The following is an 18,859-nucleotide window of genomic DNA, read 5'->3' on the forward strand; positions in this document are numbered from 1 at the left end:
GGCAGGGTGTGTCTGAGTAGACATGAAGATGGGGAGTCACAGGACAGGAACCAGGACCACCTGGGAGCTGCCAGCCCTACGTAGGGAGTCCCCAGTAAGTTTTCTTAGGAAACTTAGAAGCTGGTACCAGCCAAGAAGCTGAGTTTCAAGAGTTGTAGCAAAGTATGGAGGGGCAGCTGTGTCCATACAGAGGACCTGGCTGATGAAGGAGACCTCAGCCAGACCATGGGATGGGGACTTCTCCACTCAGGCCTTCCCTGTCTACCCTTCTGCACTCAGTTTGGCCCCAGGGAGTTTTGAATCAGTAGAACACTTGTGGAACCTCTGCCAGGAAGGGCTATGCCCATTCCATCTGTCCAGCACTGCTGAGTCCTGTCCAAAAAGGTTACCGAGGTCAGAGTTCCTGGTAACACAGCTGAGCTACCAACAGCTCCAGGTCTATCCTGTGGAGATGCCTCCCAACTCCCCCTTTCCTGAGGACCTGACTGCATGCATGGGGGCTGCAGGCACCCATGGTACTCGCAAAGTCCTTTATTATACAATGTCATCTGTTTCTGGGGGGTGGGGAGAGGAGAGGGCAAAAGGACTAACAGGTACACAGAGAAATAGATAAATATGCCAAGCTTTTTCTTTGTTTCCTTTTTTTTTTAAATCAGGCATTTATAAACAAGAAAGCATACATTAATTACATAAAAATAGTTCTCGAGTAGCAGAGTAAGCCGTCGTATTGTCGTTAGCAGCAGCGTAGGACTGGAGGGCGCGGGTGGGGGTGGGGGTAGTTGTTGGGCAGTTATGAAGGTTGAGGTGGGTTTTTTTTTCCTTTAATTGATGAGCATGTCATTTGAGACTTCTGACTTAAAGCAAGAGCCCCTCCCCCTCAGCCCTAGGTAGGGTAGGCATGTGGGGAGAAACCACAGGGGATAACCTGCGTTGGAACTGGGAGAGTGGGTACCATGGAGGCCACCACATGGGAAATGCCACAAGACGCTTCTGTCCCCTCTGGCAAATGAGCAATTTTGTCTTCAGTTAAAAACAACCCAGGAAACAAGACAACCAACAGGTAAGAAAAGTTTCTGGAAAAGGAGTCGCCATATACACTTATAATACAACGGTGTGAAATGGAAAAAAGTATTTACATGTGAGTCGTCTTTACATTGGCTAGTTCTGTATGAAAAGCAGGGTGTCGGGGTGTGTGTGTGTGAGTTAGCTGCTCATCAATGAGCGAGTTAGCTGCTCACCAATGACTTATTGCTGTTGGTTTTTCCCTTTGTTAAAAATCTTCCAGGATAGAAACGAGTAAACTGGTCAAGGGTTTAACATACAGGGAGAGTCAACAGCCAACATGGTGGAAACCTCAACTCCCTTTTCTCTGAAATTTGCAGCCTTCCTCATAAGGAGACAGGCATGCAGTGCCTGGCTGCCTTCAGGCCACTGCAGACCCTGCATCAAGCAGGGCCGCCTTCCACAACAGCCGCACAAGATACCCAGTGCTTTGCCAACTTCACCCAGGACTGGAGCCCGGGAGTGAGGCAGAGGCATCAGGATGACCTAGACATGAGGCCCCAGAGGTCCCAGATCACAAGCTACTAGCCAACAGGAGCCGTACTCTGATCCCACAGGAAGCAGGGGGAGGAGGGGTCTGGGAGGAACAATTGCTGAGATGACACGCCCTTCCCAGATCCAAGTCATTCTGGCATGTGGGGAAAGAGTCCCTGCTGCATACACAGCATACTGGGGCCAGTGCTGGACCACGGAGGGAGGCCAGGGAACTGATGGTGACCAGGGCTGTGGCAAGGAGAGGCTCTGCTGAGAAAAAGTGAGCGCCCCTGGGGCCGAAGGCTCCAATGGGACCAAATCACTGTGATCTGCTAGCAACAGGGACAGCCACACAGAAGCACACCAACACACTTAAAGCTTTGCTCCAACTAAATCATTTAGTTTTCCTTGAAGAAATGACTGAAAAACACAACTCTAGAAAAACAAGGCTGAGACAGCATTCTTCGTGTTGCGTAACAAAACCGACCCTTTAGGAGACACGGTCATAATGCCCATGGCGGGTCTAGCTATGGAGATGTGAAATCCATGCATACAAGTTTCATAACTGAAAAAGAGAGGAAAAAAAGCCAAAGGAAAAACTCCAAATAAATGCTGCGTATACATGATGTCCCTTTTGCATTGCACGTCAGAAGGGGGGACCAGCAGCAGCTCAGCCCCCCCTCAGTAAACCAAGGGCAAAACCCTGCAGACGACCTCGGCACCAGACGTCAGGGCTTAGCAGTCTCCAGTTGCAGGCCACAGTCCTTGAGGTCGTTTGTACCTGCACAAGCCGCCTCCACCTCCCCTCGGCTCATGGCTGCCCTGCTAGGACTAGAGCGGAGGGCTTTTGTATGATCTTCTCATGTAAATAAACACAATTGGAGGATGGGTGGGGGCCTCTTGTCTACTGGGAAATCATTTTTCAAGCTTGGGCATAAGAAACCTTATACAATTTGCATAAACAGTTAAGAGTAAACGAGATTATTTGGAATAAATGCAAGTAACGTATTTTGACAGTGGCAGATTCAGTCGCTACTGAAGACGGTATTTTGGGGGTAAAAAGACAAGTCAGGGTTTGCTGTACAAGATGCTGGAAGGCACAGAACGACCCCCAAGTTCAGTCTCTGCATTTTCATTGTCTTGTGATTCCCTTGTTCAACCAAGCACCAGAGGGGATGTGTAAGCGCTTGAGCACTTAGGGTTTGAACTGCTCTAGAAATTGGTAAAAACCTCAGTTAACCGGGGAGTAGGATGGGACTGAAAGGTTCTGACAAAGTGCAGTTCTAAATACATGTTTAAATGAACAACAAACAACAACAAAATAAAAGGAAAAAAAAATTAAAGGAAAAGTGATGTAATGCTGTTTTGTTCCAATGCTGCAGCCTCAGCTCACGATGCAAGGAGTGACGTCTGCCGCACGGGAGGGGGTTGCTGTGGTCAGGCAGCGCATGGGTGGCTGGGTGGCGTGTGTGAGCAACACAACATCACACTGGGCCATGGCCACTGCCTAACACAGGTCAGCCCCTCAAGGTGTAGGTGGGCAGGGGCACCCAGGGGCCTGGGCAAACCGAGGCTCAGGTCTCCTGGTGCCCGCAGGGTGGGGTTAGTGGTGATGGGCGGGGCAGCGGCGGTAAGGCGGGCAGTGTTGGGGCTCATCTCGCACGCGGCGCTCTCCCTGCTCTTCCTGGCAGCAGCAGGAAGACTGGGGTCCTTGTTGCTGAAAAAATAGACTCTGAAGAAAACCCTTGCTGTCCTCTTGTAGCCGCGGGCACAGATGAGCGGTGATGGCTTCCCAGGACGGCGGTGGGTGGGTGCCACCCCCGCCAGAGTGGGTGTCCAGATGGCGTCACGTGTAGGGGCCTTTTACAGTTAGTCATTAAAAAACATGTTGATTCTCTGAATATCAAGTCTCCTTACTGGTTTTAAATAGCTTATAACAAAAGTGTAAATGTTAGAATGTTCTAGCAAGCAGAGAACCAGCTACAAGCCACAGAGCCGGTCTCAACTCTGACTGCAGCTGGGGACATGGCTTGCTCACTTGAACTTGGCCAGTAGAAAATTTTGCAGTGGATTCCAAAAGTATGTGGTTACAAACACTCGCTTGGTAATAGGCACAGTAGAGACGTTGTGCTGTGTGGCTGCAGAGGCATGGGCCGGGCCTGCAAAGCCACATACCCGCTGCCCTCTGCGCACGCATAGGGGTCCACGTGGCAGTGGCAATCACTGCCCAGGCTAGGGGCCCAGCTCAGCGTTGCTCTCACCTCCAGGATGCTCAGGCCGTGGCCGAGGCCGCAGCTGCTCCTGAAGCTCCCTCACCACCTTCTCCAGATGCTCGCGGGCCTCACGTTCCCGCAGCAGGTCAGCTCGAAGCTGCTCGCGGTCGGCCTCCGCATGCTGCAGCTTCGCTTGCAGGTCCTCAATCTGAAAGGGACGCCAAGCGAGAGGTCAGCAGTGCCTAGCACCAGCACCAAACAGCAGTGAAAACAAACGGGGAAGACCTTTTCCCTCAAGGGCTCACTGGGTTGGAGCCCTAAGCTGCAGAAACTGCCATTGTGTGCCCATTTCCTGATCCCAGTTTAGAGCTTGCTTCCCAAGCCAGCAGCGGGGAGGAAAGCCTGTATTCTGGGGCCATAATGGTCGTACTGGGGGGTGGACTTCCACCCATATGGAAAATAGTCCCCCAGCACCCAGGCCCAGGTCTGCTGGACACACCACAGGGTCTCCAGGCGTGACACATCATCACCTCACATCCAGCTAGGAATGGGTAAACTGAGGACCTTGGATTGGTGACAGCAGCTACCTCTGTACATGCCAGTGTTACTAGCAAATCCACTACAGTAGGTACCTGGGCTGAGTACTTGGCACGCAGGCGCCCGGCCTCGCAGCCCTTGTCACACACCCGGACCTGCCGCGCCTGCTCCAGCTCTCGCTTCAGGCGCACCCGGGATTCGTTGGCCTCTTTCATCTTCTTCTCATTTTCAGCTCGGAGCCGCTCAATCTCTTTCCTCAAACTGCGCTTGGCCTCTGTGGCTTCCCGCAGTTTCTCCTTCTTGGCCACACGCAAGAATTCTAGCTCCTGGGAGGACATGGAGCCAACAGGTTCAAGGTACTGCCAGCCCAGCATCTTCCCAGCCATCCTGCCACCTGACAGGCTGTTCCCCTAACTGTCAGTGTCTTTCCTGACGGGGTTCAGCAGCGATCGATGACTAGCTATGGTCGGCTCCATCATTTACAGGCTGCAGCAGAGCCTCCTCACACCTCCCCCTCCCAAGCGCACGTGCCTTGTCTGAATGAGAGCGGAGGATAGCACCAGCACCGTCTCAGACACTGCACCTGAGGCCTGACGTTGGCTTCTAGCCAGATGGAGCCAGTTACTTTTGGTACTTCTCATGTTCTTCCCTACTTGTTAAGCATGCAGTGTGACCCCTGACCCTCATGAATACTCATGTGGAGAATTACACCTCTACCCAGAATGGGGGCAAGGAAAGATGAGGGAATGACTAAGATCCACTCTGAGGAGAACTCTGAAATCCTGCAGCCCTGAGGATTGACAGGGTTGTGTTGTGTTAAAGCCCACGCATGTGAGGCTGCCCCCAGAGCTGCCAGACTCAGGCTGAGGTGTGAATTCAGCTGAGGTTGAGCCTGCAGCAAAGCCTTAATGCTGAGTCCTGGTGGAGAACATCAGCTAAGCGCCTCGCTCTCCCTAGGCGCCTGAGAACTGGGCCTCTCTTACTCATGTCAGAAAAACAAATAGTGTGAAGAGAAGGTGTAAGAAGAAAGGGTCCAGCCTAGAGAAGAAGTAAGAGCAGAGGAGCCTAGTGAGCAGGAGACACACACACCTCCGAAGTGGTATCCCAGGTGCCTCGGCTCTTCTCCAAGGGGCTTCAGAAACCATCCCTGACGTTGCTGGGGAATCAACCAACTCCTCACAGAGCGAGAGGCAGCACTCCTACAGCCACTCCTCCCTCCCATTAACACTCTGGTCTTTGTCATGGCCAAGAAAACACACCAATTCTTTAGTGAGGCCCACGGACAGGGAGAGCTGAGGCTGGGACCACTATGGGAACCTTCCTGGAAGCTTGGGGAAGAACCCCACGGGTCTCCAAGGGGGCTTGGGCAGCCGAAAAGGAGGCTGTCTCCTGTATTTCATGGGCCTCCTTGCTGCCCACCTTACCTGGTGCAGGCTGCGCTTAGCCTGCAGGGCTGCTGTCAGCTTTTCCTCTTGCTTAACTCGCATTTTGACCACCTCATGCAGGAACTTTTCTTTGGCTTCCTTGGTATCCAGGCCGCCCTCCAGGGCTTGCCGCAGGTGCTCCAACTCTGCCTCCAGCCCACTTGGGGCATCAACATGGGCTGCAGCATCAGGGGCAACCACGGGTGGAGCATGCATGCCTGGGGAGCTTAGATCCTTGGCAGAGCTGGACGAGGTAAAGGACGGAGAGGACAGCGAGGACAAGGAGGAGGTGACTGAGGACAGAAAAACCAAAGCATTAGGCACTCCAGGGTACGCTGGCTTGGTCATACCAAATGCACCCCCATACCCCACCTCCCAAGGCAGAGTCCACACTTACACTCCTCTCTGCTTTCAACTTCAACCTCGGCCTCAGAATCCTTGTCTTCCTCTGCAGCAGCCACAGGTGTCAGCACGTCTGGGGCTCCTGGTGTGTCCAGAGTCAGCTTCCGCTTTCGTGGCTGGATACAAGTAGTAAGAGGCTCTGGTGCCCGGGAGACCACGGTGGTGCAGGGTGGACTGTTCACAACCTTTTGCTGTGTTGGTGGTGCTAGGGCCACATTGGGGGCCACGGCTGTCTCAAAGCTCTTGTAGGAGTAGAAGCTATAGGAAACAGTTGCTTAGCCAGGGTATATATCTGCCTCTCAAACCCCTACATGAGTTGTAGAACGCACCCTGCTCAGTTGGTCTGGACACAGGACATCTTCTCTGTCTACTTTACCTAACAAGGTCAAGATTCAAATGGCTGAGAACCACAAAAGCCCCACAGGTTGGGCTAGGACAGTACACAACTAGACCTTCATGTTTTCAGAGGCAGAATCTTTATGCAAGCCTGGCTTGGAATTTGCTATCCATTCCAGACTGGCCTGAAACTCACAGAGGTTCAGTTGCCTCTGCCTCTTGAATGCTGGAGGCTAAATCTTTTTGTTTGTTTGTTTGTTTGGTTGTTTGTTTGGTTGGTTGGTTGGTTTTTCGAGACAGGGTTTCTCTGTATAGCCCTGGCTGTCCTGGAACTCACTTTGTAGACCAGGCTGGCCTCAAACTCAGAAATCCATCTGCCTCTGCCTCCCGAGTGCTGGAATTAAAGGTGTGCGCCACCACGCCAGGCTGGAGGCTAATTCTTAATACTGTCTGTGAACTCAGCATCTTCATCAAAAACTTCAAAGGTCTAGGCAGTTTATCCTAAGACTAAAGGCACCAACACCATCAAAGCCTGCTAAACCAGCGTTCAGTCCTGTCTATTCCCCACTCACCTGTCTCGAATCAAGGCTGGGAGGTGTGGGGACGTCTCTTTCTCACTCGCAGACACTGCAGGGGACCAGGGCCGGAAAGCAGAAAGGCGCTGGCGAGGGTGAGTGCAGCCGAGGCTCTGTCAAGAAAATCTATGTGAGATTACAGAAAAACACGCCACTTTATGCCCCTGAGGCTGAGTAGAGCCACAGAGTTGGCTCTAAGAGCCTTGCACCCTCCCCAAAGACCCCAGACAGGTTCCCACATAGCACCTTATTGGAGGAACCAGCCAAGGTCCGCAGCCAAGTGGACTGCTTGTCCTTCTCAGAAGATGCAGGGGACTGTGAGGAAGTGTCGTCTGTTTTGGGTCTTATGGAAGCTGGGGGCTCTGAGACCTGTGATCAATACAAAAGGCCCTGTTGGGATCCCTGGGCCCAGGCAGGTCTTCCTACCAGCCCCATGGCAGCAAGCTCCCCACTGGATCATCGTAACTCCACAGCTATGAAGGAGCCCCGGGGACCCAAACGTACGGAGCTACAAACACAGTGTGCCCTTGACCCTGTGCAGAAAGGTAAGCCTGATGTGTCTGCTAAGGGACGAGGATGTCACATGAGACAGAGAAATGCTATGCTGCAGCGGGCTCTGTGTGCTTTGACCTGAGTTTCTTTGCCTTCAGTCCACACTACTTTAGAACACAGCTATGATGCTGGGAAGGCTGGACGGGACCAGTCCCACTCTAGGACCGTATCAGGAATGGGCTAAATGACCCAGCAGCAATGACTTCAGGCTCATGTGTGACCCAACAACCAGCTGTATTAAAGCCTGTAAGGAGCCTGGGAGGGCTGGGCTACCCTCTGGGTGGCCTTTATCACTGAGTCATTAGAGAGCACTGCAGTTACCCTCTCCGCAGAGGAAGGAAATACTCAACTTGAAGGATCATGACACACCTCACAAAACAGCTTTCACCAGGTGTCACCACACTGCCTTTGCTGTCAGCTTACAGAAGCCACCCAGGACCCTAACTTTTCTCAGGCACCAGCCATCATCTATTTTGACATCCAGCATTAAGTGGTACACACCCGAGCCAGTCAGTACGTGAAATCCAATGGCCCTCACCCTAAATAAATGGCACATGTCACACACGCATTCCCTGTACAGAACAATCCATGGGCCTCTTCCCCAGCAGCTAAGCCTATAGAAGCTAAGCTACTGTCCCTCAGCTAGGGTCTAAGTAGATGACATGGACCCCAAGGCAGACATTGCAGAGTTTACACCTTGGCCCCACACACAGCCTCCTTTTAAAGGGGGAGTTACATTGGGTGTGATGGGAGAGATGCAGCCAAAGTGAGGCCTCTGATCTCCAGTCAGGAGGCCTCAGGTCTACAGAAGAACAGGGCTCTTCTCTAGAATACTTGGGGGAAACAACTTATCATAAAACTGGCCTTGCCTTCCTTGAAGAGGCAATGAGGAAGAAGGCAGCCAAGGTAACAGCTTGACAGGTTTCCTTTCACGAAACCTGGAGGAGAGATGATCTGCCTCACTGGAGGCCTTCACCAAGGCCCAGGTAGTGAGCAGTGCATGTGCTGGGTCCCTGTCCAGTGCTTGTGCCTGGGAGGCCTGCTGCCTTTGCAAGTATAATAAGCAAGTCTTTGGGGCGAGCAAGACAGTGAGTGCCTCTACCCCTAGTGCTCAGAAAGGGAAGGACCTCTGTATTCAGGGGCCTGCACTGGGGGAAATCACTGGAGGGATGACATTGGTGGTGTCCCCAGGGCACTTTCAGAGACAAACCCACGCTCAGCTGGGGTGCATGTTCCTCAAACACATACAAATAACTGTTCAAGAAAAAAAAGACACCAAAACTACCTTTCTAGAGGGAATAACTCATAGTGTCAAGCCGTCACTTAGCAGAGGCTCAGTGGAGGCCATGTATGCTCCCTGCAGGAATAGATATTCAGGATGCTGGTTGGGGCAGAAGAACCCACTTCCGGAATTGCAAGGATCCCTCCCACAATGAAGGCAGAAGGTGGGTGTTGCACACCAGGGTGGGGCTTCCTGTCTGAGCAGACACTGGAACAGGTGCAAAAAGTGAGCTCTATCTAGTCTCTCACAGAGAAAGCCACAAGTCTAGTCTGGGACACCTCTCAGGCAGCCTCAAAACTGTGACCCAGCAGAAAATGCTGAGGAATAGGACCACTGGGTAAGGCTACTTCCTGTTCAGAAGGGCCCTGGGGCGGGAGGCAGGGGGTTGCTAGACTACTATACTGGGGTCAAAGTCTCCTAAGGCAACCCAGATGTTTCTTCACACATGGGACGGGGAAGCCCCTGGAGCTAGTGGAAGAGTCTTAAGGTAGCTGGAACAACTCTCCTGAGATGTTCATAGAAAGTCCAAAGGCAAGTAGAACTCTTACAGAACAAGGAAGTGTTAAAACTAGACAGTGCCAGGAATTTCCCCTTTAGTACCAAGCTAGCTGCATACATGAGCTGAAGGGCAGTTAAGCAAGAGGGCCCTGGTGGAGGGCCACCTGGCAGGTGTCCTACTTTTCAAAGGAGCAGAGAAAGAGCTTCATCAGGTTTGGTATATCAGTGTCCACAGCATGGACACTAGGAGTCCTTGGAGTCATCCAATGGTTAACAAAACTGTACCATAGCATGTGTCCTCTCTAGGAGAACCAGTTAGGACTAACCCTAAGCCTAACCTTTCTTGGGGCCTCAAAAACAGTCCACAGTGCCTACAAGCCAGGAGGGGAGCTCTGGACCCACATACTAAAGCCAGGACCTAAACAGGTTGACAAGAGGCAGCCCTGCCCCAAAAAGTCCAATACCAAGAGCTATTATCAGGCTATATCAGGGAGGAGCCAGCTGAGCCGGCCACAGCAGTGCCCTGTGGCCACTTCCTCTCTGGGGCTTCAGACAGTGGTGTTTGTTTCCCCCACATCCCAAGGGCAAAGACACTGAGAACAGGTGTCACTGAGTGTGACCTCTGCACCTGTGCAGGAAGGGCTGTGGATATGCAGATCCATCCCAAAGCAGGTGAAGAGCCAGCTGAATATGCCCACCCCACCCCTCCCTTCCCCACCCCACCCTGCACGGTGACCTACAGAGAACTTAACATTTCTTCACCTTCTACCTCAGAAAGAATACTTGATACACTCTTGCTGACCAAGGAAAGAAACAGGACAGGACACTATGGGCCTGTGGGTTACAGTGGAGCCTGGCATTCACATGAGCTGTGGCCAATGTGGCTGCTGTGTCTAGCACTTGTCTCTAGCCTCAGACAGACAGAGAACTGCCAGGCAGGGCCTCAGGGATTTGTGGCCAGCAGGAGCCATTCAGCACAGACAGTGCACCCTGTGGATGCCTATGCCCTTATGCCCAATAAGCATAGACAGCAGGGAGCTGGAGAAATCGTCCCAAGGCATGGCAACTTGTCACAGGCAGTAGTCACTATGGCTGGCACTGCGAAGGCAGTGAGTAGGTTCAGGGTTCTAAAAGAGGTCTGCACACTGTGCTAAGGTGATCATTGTAACTAGATACCCACAGAAGAAATTGAGAACCACCAGGGGCCCCTACACAGCATCTGCTCACCTCACACGCTACAGAATCCTGACAGTCTCCACTCATGGCCAGTCCTGAAAGAACAAGCTCACTGCCATGGTTCATCCCAAGATAGCCCCGACTATTGAAGAAACTTCATTATCAGAGCCAAGGTGATGGGGCACGCATGCACACTGGGAGTCCAAGGCCAGCCTGGTCTACATAGCAAGTTCCTGGACAGTCAGAGCTACATAAAGAGATCCTGTCCCGAAAATAAAACAAACAAAAAAATAGTCTGCCTCAGAACCTGTCCCCAAGGCCTGCGCTGCCATCCTTCCAGCTGCATCCAGTTTCTTATCCTTGATTGTGAATATGTGTGTGTGTGTGTGTGTGTGTGTGTGTGTGTGTGGGTGGGTGGATTGTTATCAGAACATGCAGCTTAACTTCCTATAGTGCTCTGGTCACTGCCCCAGACGCCAACCATCTTTAAGTGACTACCAAATGGTCATGGGAGAACACAGGGACTCTGCTGTATGTCCCTGACAATGCAGACAGTACCCATACCACAGGGCAGAACCCAGGCAAGCTTCCAAACGACAGAGGCAGGAAAGGCCAACAGAAGGAACAAGTGTCAGGAAATGAGGCTGGCCTGATTCCAGCCAGGCTCTCAGCCTATCCAGTGCCAGGGTCTCTTGTCACTTAGGCCCTTAAACACACAAATACAACAGGATGGATTACGAGGGAACACCCAAACTCAACAGCTGCCAATAGCAATAAGGCAGGCTAGGCCCCGCTCTCTGTGCATGCAAAGGGCCGCAGTCATCTGGGAGAAGTCTGTGAGATCTCGGTGCCTCACTCCTAAGCATTCCCTGTGCAATATGTGCCAGGCTTGAGGACTAAACGGCAATGACGGGAAGGGACTCAGAATTGGCTTGTGACAGGAACAGTCTTCCCAGGTGTGAGCCAGCTCTGCTGTGGGGACATCATGTAATACCCACCTATTTAGAAGCTCTCAGAAATGCTGTCTATGCATCCCTTGAGCTAGAGATGCTCAGTGGGTAAAAGCAATGGCTGTTCTTCCAGAGGACTTGGATTTGGTTCCCAGCACTCACAAGGTGACTCACAACCATCTCCAACTCCAGTTTCAGGGAACTCCAGTTTCTGGCCTCCATGGGTACTAGTCACACACATGGCATGGCACACATACATATATACATGTGAACATGCAAACATAAAAAAATGGCTCGGTGGTTAAGAGCATTTGCTGCTGTTGCTGAAGACTTGGGTTTTATTCTCAGCACCCACAGAGTGGTTCACAATCATCTGGAACTCAGGTCCCACAGGATCAAATGTCCTCTTCTGACTTTCCCAGCAGCAGGAATGCACATGGTGGGTATGTAGATGTATGTGCAGACAAAGCATTTAAACACATCACAAATTAAAACAAGGAAGTCTCTAAAACTATACTTTGGGGAGTGAAGTTATTTCATTTTATATGCATAGTTTTGTTGTTGTTTTCAAAACAGGATTTCTCTGTGTATCCTGGAACTCACTGGCCTTAAACTAAAAGATGTGCCTGCCTCTGCCTGCAGCTTGCTGGGATTAAAGGCGTGCTCCACCACCCCTTGGCTAAGCACTCTGCTTGCATGCGTTTATTATGTGAGTGTCTACTGGAGCCTCTGCCACTGCAGTTATGGGAAGTTGTGAACCACATGTGGGTATTGGAAATAGAATCCATCCAGGTCTTCTGCAAGAGCAAAAGATGTATTCTTAATCACTAAGCAATCTTTCCAGGTCCCTTCCCAAATTGGAAAAGAGGAAGGAAATGAGGGGGGAGGGAGGGAGGGAGGGAGGGAGGGAGGGAAGTGAGTTGCATCTCTCTCTCTCTGGCTCACTGTGGACAAAGTGCTGGCTGTTCTCTTCCAGACTCTAGAGCCAGATACAAGGAGATGCCAACACCCCAGAGCAAAAGGAGGTTTCACCTTGTCTGCCCTGGTAGGAGTTGCCGCACATATAGAATATTCACCAGACGCCAAGACCCAACTAAGTATCATGGCACAGGCAGACTCTACCATAGATACACTGAGATAGACTGGGTCCAGCTGACATTCTGCTAGATGCATAAGGACCCTCAGAGGTTACATTAGCAGTCTACCTGTGGTCCCTCTGGTTGACAACTTCTGCCAGTGTTGTGATGTTGTTGATGACTACCTCAAACCTCCTGGCCACTAGGGTTTGCCATTTATACAAAGATAGTCCACACCCAGGCCCAGAGAGCAACATATGTGGGCCATCTGGGAGTCCATGATCTCCTTAGTGTGGGGCAAACCTTTAACAGGATATTTTGATGTTACCTCAATTCTGGAACCAGAGACAATGTCAAGCAACCTTACCAAAGTCAGAGGCCTTACACCTGGCTACCCCTCAGGGCTGGGACCTCCATGGTACACCAGGGTTGGAAGTAACTCAACGATGGTGGACAAGGCTAACCTATGCTTATGTCCAAGAACAAGCAGCTCCTGCATATTCCAGGGGAGTTGCTTGTTGACTATAGCTTCCTAACAGAAAGCGGTGAGGCTGAGCCAGGCACGCTTCACAAACACACCTCTCCTGAGCTTGAACGCTCTGCAAGGTCTGGTGGGCCGAGCCTTGGGAAACTCTACTTTTGACCCTGACATGGACCCAAAAGACAGTATCCAACGGCACCACCAGAAAACAGCTCTCGGGGTGGGAAACGCCAGTTGTGTCTAGCAAGACTCAGCAGAGAGCCACTGGGAAGGTGGTAAGTGTAGAAATACTTTAATCCCATGATGGATGTGTCTGAAGCACTTGGAGAGGAAGATGGTGGGCAGCACCTGGGGTGACAAACCAGGGGCATCAGCCCCACAAAGGACCCAGACACAGAAAGATGCAATGTCTTACCCAGAGTTTGAGACGCTGGGCACAGTTCACATGCACCTGAGGTGCAGCCTAAAGACAGAGCCAGAATGGGGTCTGTGTACCAAGGAAACTACAAGTGGCCAACAGGGCAGGTGACTGCTTCTTATAATCTTCTTTTTGTGCCTGCAAATGGTCAAACACTAATGTCCATCTCCAGACCTCTCACAGGTATTGAAATAAGGGTCCCATGTAGAGCAGTGGCTCTCCCAACAATGATGCTGTGACCTCTGTAATACAATTCTTCATGTTGTGGTGACCACGAACAATAAAATTTTTTTCATTGTTACTTTGTAACTTTTATTTTGCTGTTTTAAATCATAATGTAAATATCTGATATGTGACCCCTGTTGAAAGGGTCTTCCAACCCCTAAAGGGTTGCAACCCACAAGTTGAGAACCACTGATGTAGAGGGTGTGTGTGTGTGTAGCAGCCAAGGTTAGGGCCATCTATTTCCAAATGACTGTACTTCACCTTGAAGGGTTACCTGCTCAGCTCTTAGACTCTAAGGCCTATGTGTGTGGCAAGTGTCAAAGGACACACTATGGCAAACACAGCCTAGGTAGCTATGTCTATTTTCATACCATTCCAGGTGGCTACAGTAAGGCTGCTGCTAAGGAAGTCTGGGCAGCTGTAGCCACAGCCTAACCACCCCTGAGTGAGAAGGGCCAACTTAGCACACAGGGATGATACCTGTTCTCAAGGAGAGAACACAATAGACCCTCTATTATTGACCCTCTATTGCCAAGAACTTAGCAAACTGGACAAATATTTTTCCTACTAAATCACAGCCTGCCAACGGCTTCTAAGGATGGCATCAGTCCTAGCCCTGGGTCTTATCAGTCTCATGCAGATTCTGGGGAGGGCTAGCCCCTGGTAGTATCCTCATTTGTAGACACTCAAACAGGGAAGGGTCAGCACTGTCCGCATCAATTCAGTTCCAGGCTCACAGAAGGACCTTACTACACATGCCCTGTAGATCCCCACGTAAGATCCACAAAGAACAAGTTTTGTTCACCCAGTACGCACCAAGCCCTCAATTACCCTACCAGAGGTGGACACTGACCGTGGCTGTCCTGCACCCTCTCCCTATATCCTGACCCAAGGCTGGTGTCTGTGACCTCTACAACCAAACACATCCTGGTAGTAAGTAATAAGGCAGGCACAATGAGATACCGTCTCATGCCCACTAGGACAACCAGGATGAAAACCACAGTCAACGGTAGGCAGGAGGCAGGATGTGTCAATATAAAGCCCTGTGTTTGTTCCCCAGCACCAAACTCCAAAACCATTTAAAAGCCAACCAACAAAGAAACCAGGGGAGCCAAATGACCAGCAATCTCTTGCTTGAGCACATCCTGCGCTGCTGCAAGGGGCTGCCACTGAGAGAGTCCCAGGTCCACGCAGGAAATCTTTGCACTGTTTCTCACAACTGCCTCCACCCACAACTGTCTCACGATAAACATTTCTGATTAAAAAGCACAGTGAGGTGAGGTGGTACATGTGCCTACATGCATGGTTTTAAAGACCTGGACAATACTGGTATTAGTAATGATGGCCCAGCAATCCCAACCCGGCTCTGTCTCCCAGAACCACGGGAAACAGAATCTACTACAGATGCACACACATGGAAGTCTAGTACACATACCAGTTACTATGGATGCGTACACACGGAAGAGTCCACTACACACGAGTCCATGTGTAACAGAATTCACCTCAGATACGCACATGTGTTCACAGCAACCACCGTTTGCAACAGCCAAGAAATAGGAACTAAAACATGAATGAACAGTGGTGTGTCCGCAGCCTGGGACCCCACTCCGCCCTCACAAGGAGGCATCAACAGACACGATGCATGTGACCTCTGAAAACATCTTGCTAAACGATAAAAGCCAGTTACAGAAAAAAAAAAAAAAAAACCAAAAAAAAAAAAAAAACCTCTTCATATTCTATGGTTTTCTTTGTGCAAAACATCTCTAACAGCAACATACTTAGATCAGAGGTGGCTGGTGGCTAGGGTGGAGCAACTAGAGAATGACAGCTAATGATACCGCCACAATTTTATAAAAGAGTTAGATGATGCTATCATTTAAAAAAAAAAAGCGCTAAAAAAGACCCCAAAAATGTGACCATGACTTTTTGGTGGAAAGCCAAAGCCTAAGGCTGAGGTTTACAGAGCTGCAGTCTTCAGAGTTCAACACGGGTGTGGCACCAGAGAAACAACCCAGGTGCCATGATGCTGCTGCACAAGAACGTACTGCAGGAGTGCATAGGTCTGCGCTGCCGCCATCTACCAAGGCTACATCATAGACTAGGACATGCAGACGAGCGAACAACAGGAGCTCTCTTTGCAAGGTCTTTAAAACACAATGCTCACAAGGAAGAGAGAACCCTCAGAGCAGGTGGCTGACTTCTCATGAGCATTTCAGTCCTTGTCATGAGAGGCATATACACACCACGGGGAACTGGACGCCATGACATAAAGTAATAGGATATTCTGGCACTGATGTGAGGCAAGCCAAGACTGGGACTCAGGGTGGATTCTTGTCCTACCACAGGCATCTGCCTTCTATAGACAAAACCCTTAGGGCAGAGCTATATTCACAGGTCTCCTAAAATGGCCATCCAGGGGCTCCAAGTTTGCCACAGTGTCCCTCTTGTAGGGGGGTGTCTCAACACCCAACTCTCACAGCACCTAGTCCCTAAATCCCACCATCCTGGGTGGCAAACTCATTCTCAGCACTCAGCACTCACAGGCAAGGACAGGCACCATTAATAGAGACTACTATCGCTCACATCCTGATGTCAGGAAAGCCTATGCCACTGCCTGCCCTTCACTCAAGCTTAAACTCCATGCCCCAGTGTTCCAAGTACCCCCTCCCCAATCAGCTTTCTCCCAGGGAAGCCCTTTCTGCACTCCTGCGGACCTATGCCCCACTTGAATACCAGGCCAATACCACAGGGGCCCCACACTGTACCACCCCTGGGACCTCTGTGACCTACCACGTATAATGACCTCTGTGACCTACCACGTATAATGACCTCTGTGACCTACCACGTATAATGAACCACAAGAAGAAAACTCTGATCTGGGCACCAGCACTGGGAGGTCTTAGAAAGTTATAGACATTCTTGACACACGGGCAAACATGGGCCTAAGAATTATTTAGTACTCTGAAGCAGCCCAGGCTGGCCAGGGATTCAAGTATGCCACCATATCTGACTCAATGAGAAACCTTAGTAAAACACATATATTTCCTAGTAATGGTTCAATTTAAAATTTGTTCTTATAGCTGGGTGTGGTGGCGCACGCCTTTAATCCCAGCACTTGGGAGGCGGATTTCTGAGTCCGAGGCTAGCCTGGTCTACAAAGTGAGTTCCAGGACAGCCAGGGCTATACAGAGAAACCCTGTCTCGAAAAAACAAAACAAAAAAACCCTTGTTTTTAAAGTATTAATTTTTAATGATGTATATATCTGTATGTGAGTATGTATACGTGCCCAAAGAAGCCAGAAGTGTCTAATGTCTTATTTTTGGGAACCAAACCTGGGTCCTCTGTGAAAGCAGCAAGCATTCTAACCTCTACGCCATGTCTCCAGCCCTCTTTTCCCCCATAAGGTCAAATTCACAATAGACTTTAAACCAGTAATTTCTTCAAATTAGAAGCACTTATTCACCCAAAGGTTCTATTAAAAGAAATTTTTCATTGGGAAATTTTTTTTCCATCATTCTCAGATTTCCAAATCTCACAATAAAGGTCCAGAACTGTCATTTACATGCATAGCCGCCGCCATGGTTTCTAAATGAATGTAATGACTACTGAGCAGAAAGGCATACAATGTCAGGACTACTATCAGGGGTGTGCGGTTTCTGGGGACAGCTGCACATCTTGTGACAACCTCACCCTCTGTCACTTGCTGGGGGCCCTTCATAAAATCAGTGCAACTGTCATCTACCTTGTGAGTTTCTCTCATCGAGAGGGTAAAACAGATGGAAACTATTCATAGTATGCTACTTTGAACAAGGAAGATACTGGACTTTCAAAATAGTCCCTTCTTAAAATTCTACATCCTGTTATTAACTGTCCCAATAACGTATCATATCCTGGCTGTCTGGAGGCTGCACTGGGGGCTGTGGGGGCGGGGAGTAAAGCTGCAAAGCAACTCAACATGCTGGGATCTCCTAAGATCCTCAACATGCCCCACAGCCCAAAATGTCAGACGGTGTCCTTTAGTCCAGAGATTCACTCCACAGTAAGAACAGGACATCGCGGGGATGCAAAGGGATGAAGCTGCTCACAGTGCTTGCTCCACATCCACGACGCTAACAGGCCCACAGTGACCCACTCCATAGAGCAGCAAGCATTCTTAACCCCCAGCCTGTCTGTCTCTCCAGTCTCCTCCTCTACTCCCATAAAGCAGGACCTACCACGGCCTTCAAAGCAGCAATACCTTCCAGTAGGAGGCATTTGCTCACTCAAAGGTTGTGAGAATTTTTTTAAATGTTTACTTGGAAATTTCTGTCACACCAATCTCAGAGGAAACGCAAGGCCTAGAGTACAGGACAGACTCAAGATGCACACACAAAAGAGGAAGCCCTAATCACTGAGCAGGTCAACAGAGGAGCACTAAACGGAAACATAGGAAAGGAACAAAAAAGACATTTCCAGAAAGACCAGGTATGCCAACAGAAAAAATTAGTTTCCCGAGGAAGTGTTCAGATGTAGAATAGAAGAAACCAAATGAAAATATGGAGTTGGCCACAGACACAACAGCAGAGAGCTGAGCAGCCGGTATCCATGTGCAGAGAACCCATAATGTCAGGAAAATGGGGCAAGTCCTGGGCTTACGATGTGCTGTCTCCTGGCTTCTCTCTTTCAAAGTAGGTCAGTGGGTCTTCCACAGCTCTCCCAAGTCAGCATTACAAGACTCCCTTGCCACTGCCAGCCTGTAGCTCAACGGTTCTGACTACCCTCTACTGGGCCCTGCCACAAGTTTTCTTTAATGTAACGAGGAGAATCCAATCAGTGTCAGACACAGACACAAACGATCCATAATCCTTGTCTTAGTCAAGAGTTCTAACTCCACACTGAGCCCTGAGCCTACTCCAGCTAGGTTCAAGGTTACTGCTGCATCTTGCAGGCCCTATCGACATCCGCTCCCCCATGGCCAGGACCTGCCCGACTCTGGCCACTGCCTGGTCCAGAGCCCTTCTTTTCTTTACACTTCAGACAAGGCTCCTGTCAGACAGCCAACGGGGGCTGTGGAGATGGCTCAGTGAGTAGAGTGCTTGCTATTCAAGAACAAGGACCTGCTGGGCGTGGTGGCGCATGCCTTTAATCCCAGCACTCCGGAGGCAGAGGCAGGCGGATTTCTGAGTTCGAGGACAGCC

General features: G+C 50.3%; 1 protein-coding gene across 2 annotated transcripts in view; it reads right to left on the bottom strand.

The window, feature by feature from the left end:
- Positions 1–516: 516 nt before the first annotated feature.
- The window catches only part of Ski (SKI proto-oncogene), a 68,666-nt gene continuing 50,323 nt past the window's right edge, over positions 517–18,859 (bottom strand). Inside the window, exons 2-7 of one of the 2 annotated variants that reach the window (XM_021160770.2) lie at positions 7,270–7,392; positions 7,021–7,136; positions 6,108–6,370; positions 5,711–6,003; positions 4,382–4,612; positions 517–3,957 (exon numbers count right to left, since the gene is read on the bottom strand). In XM_021160770.2, the coding sequence (XP_021016429.1) occupies positions 3,769–3,957; positions 4,382–4,612; positions 5,711–6,003; positions 6,108–6,370; positions 7,021–7,136; positions 7,270–7,392 (1,215 nt within the window). In that variant the 3' untranslated portion in view covers positions 517–3,768. The remainder of the gene's footprint in view (positions 3,958–4,381; positions 4,613–5,710; positions 6,004–6,107; positions 6,371–7,020; positions 7,137–7,269; positions 7,393–18,859) is intronic. The other variant, XM_029475805.1, reaches the window with a different exon arrangement.

The sequence above is a fragment of the Mus caroli genome, chromosome 4 (genome assembly GCF_900094665.2).
Source record: "Mus caroli chromosome 4, CAROLI_EIJ_v1.1, whole genome shotgun sequence".
Classification (NCBI taxonomy): Eukaryota; Metazoa; Chordata; class Mammalia; order Rodentia; family Muridae; genus Mus; species Mus caroli.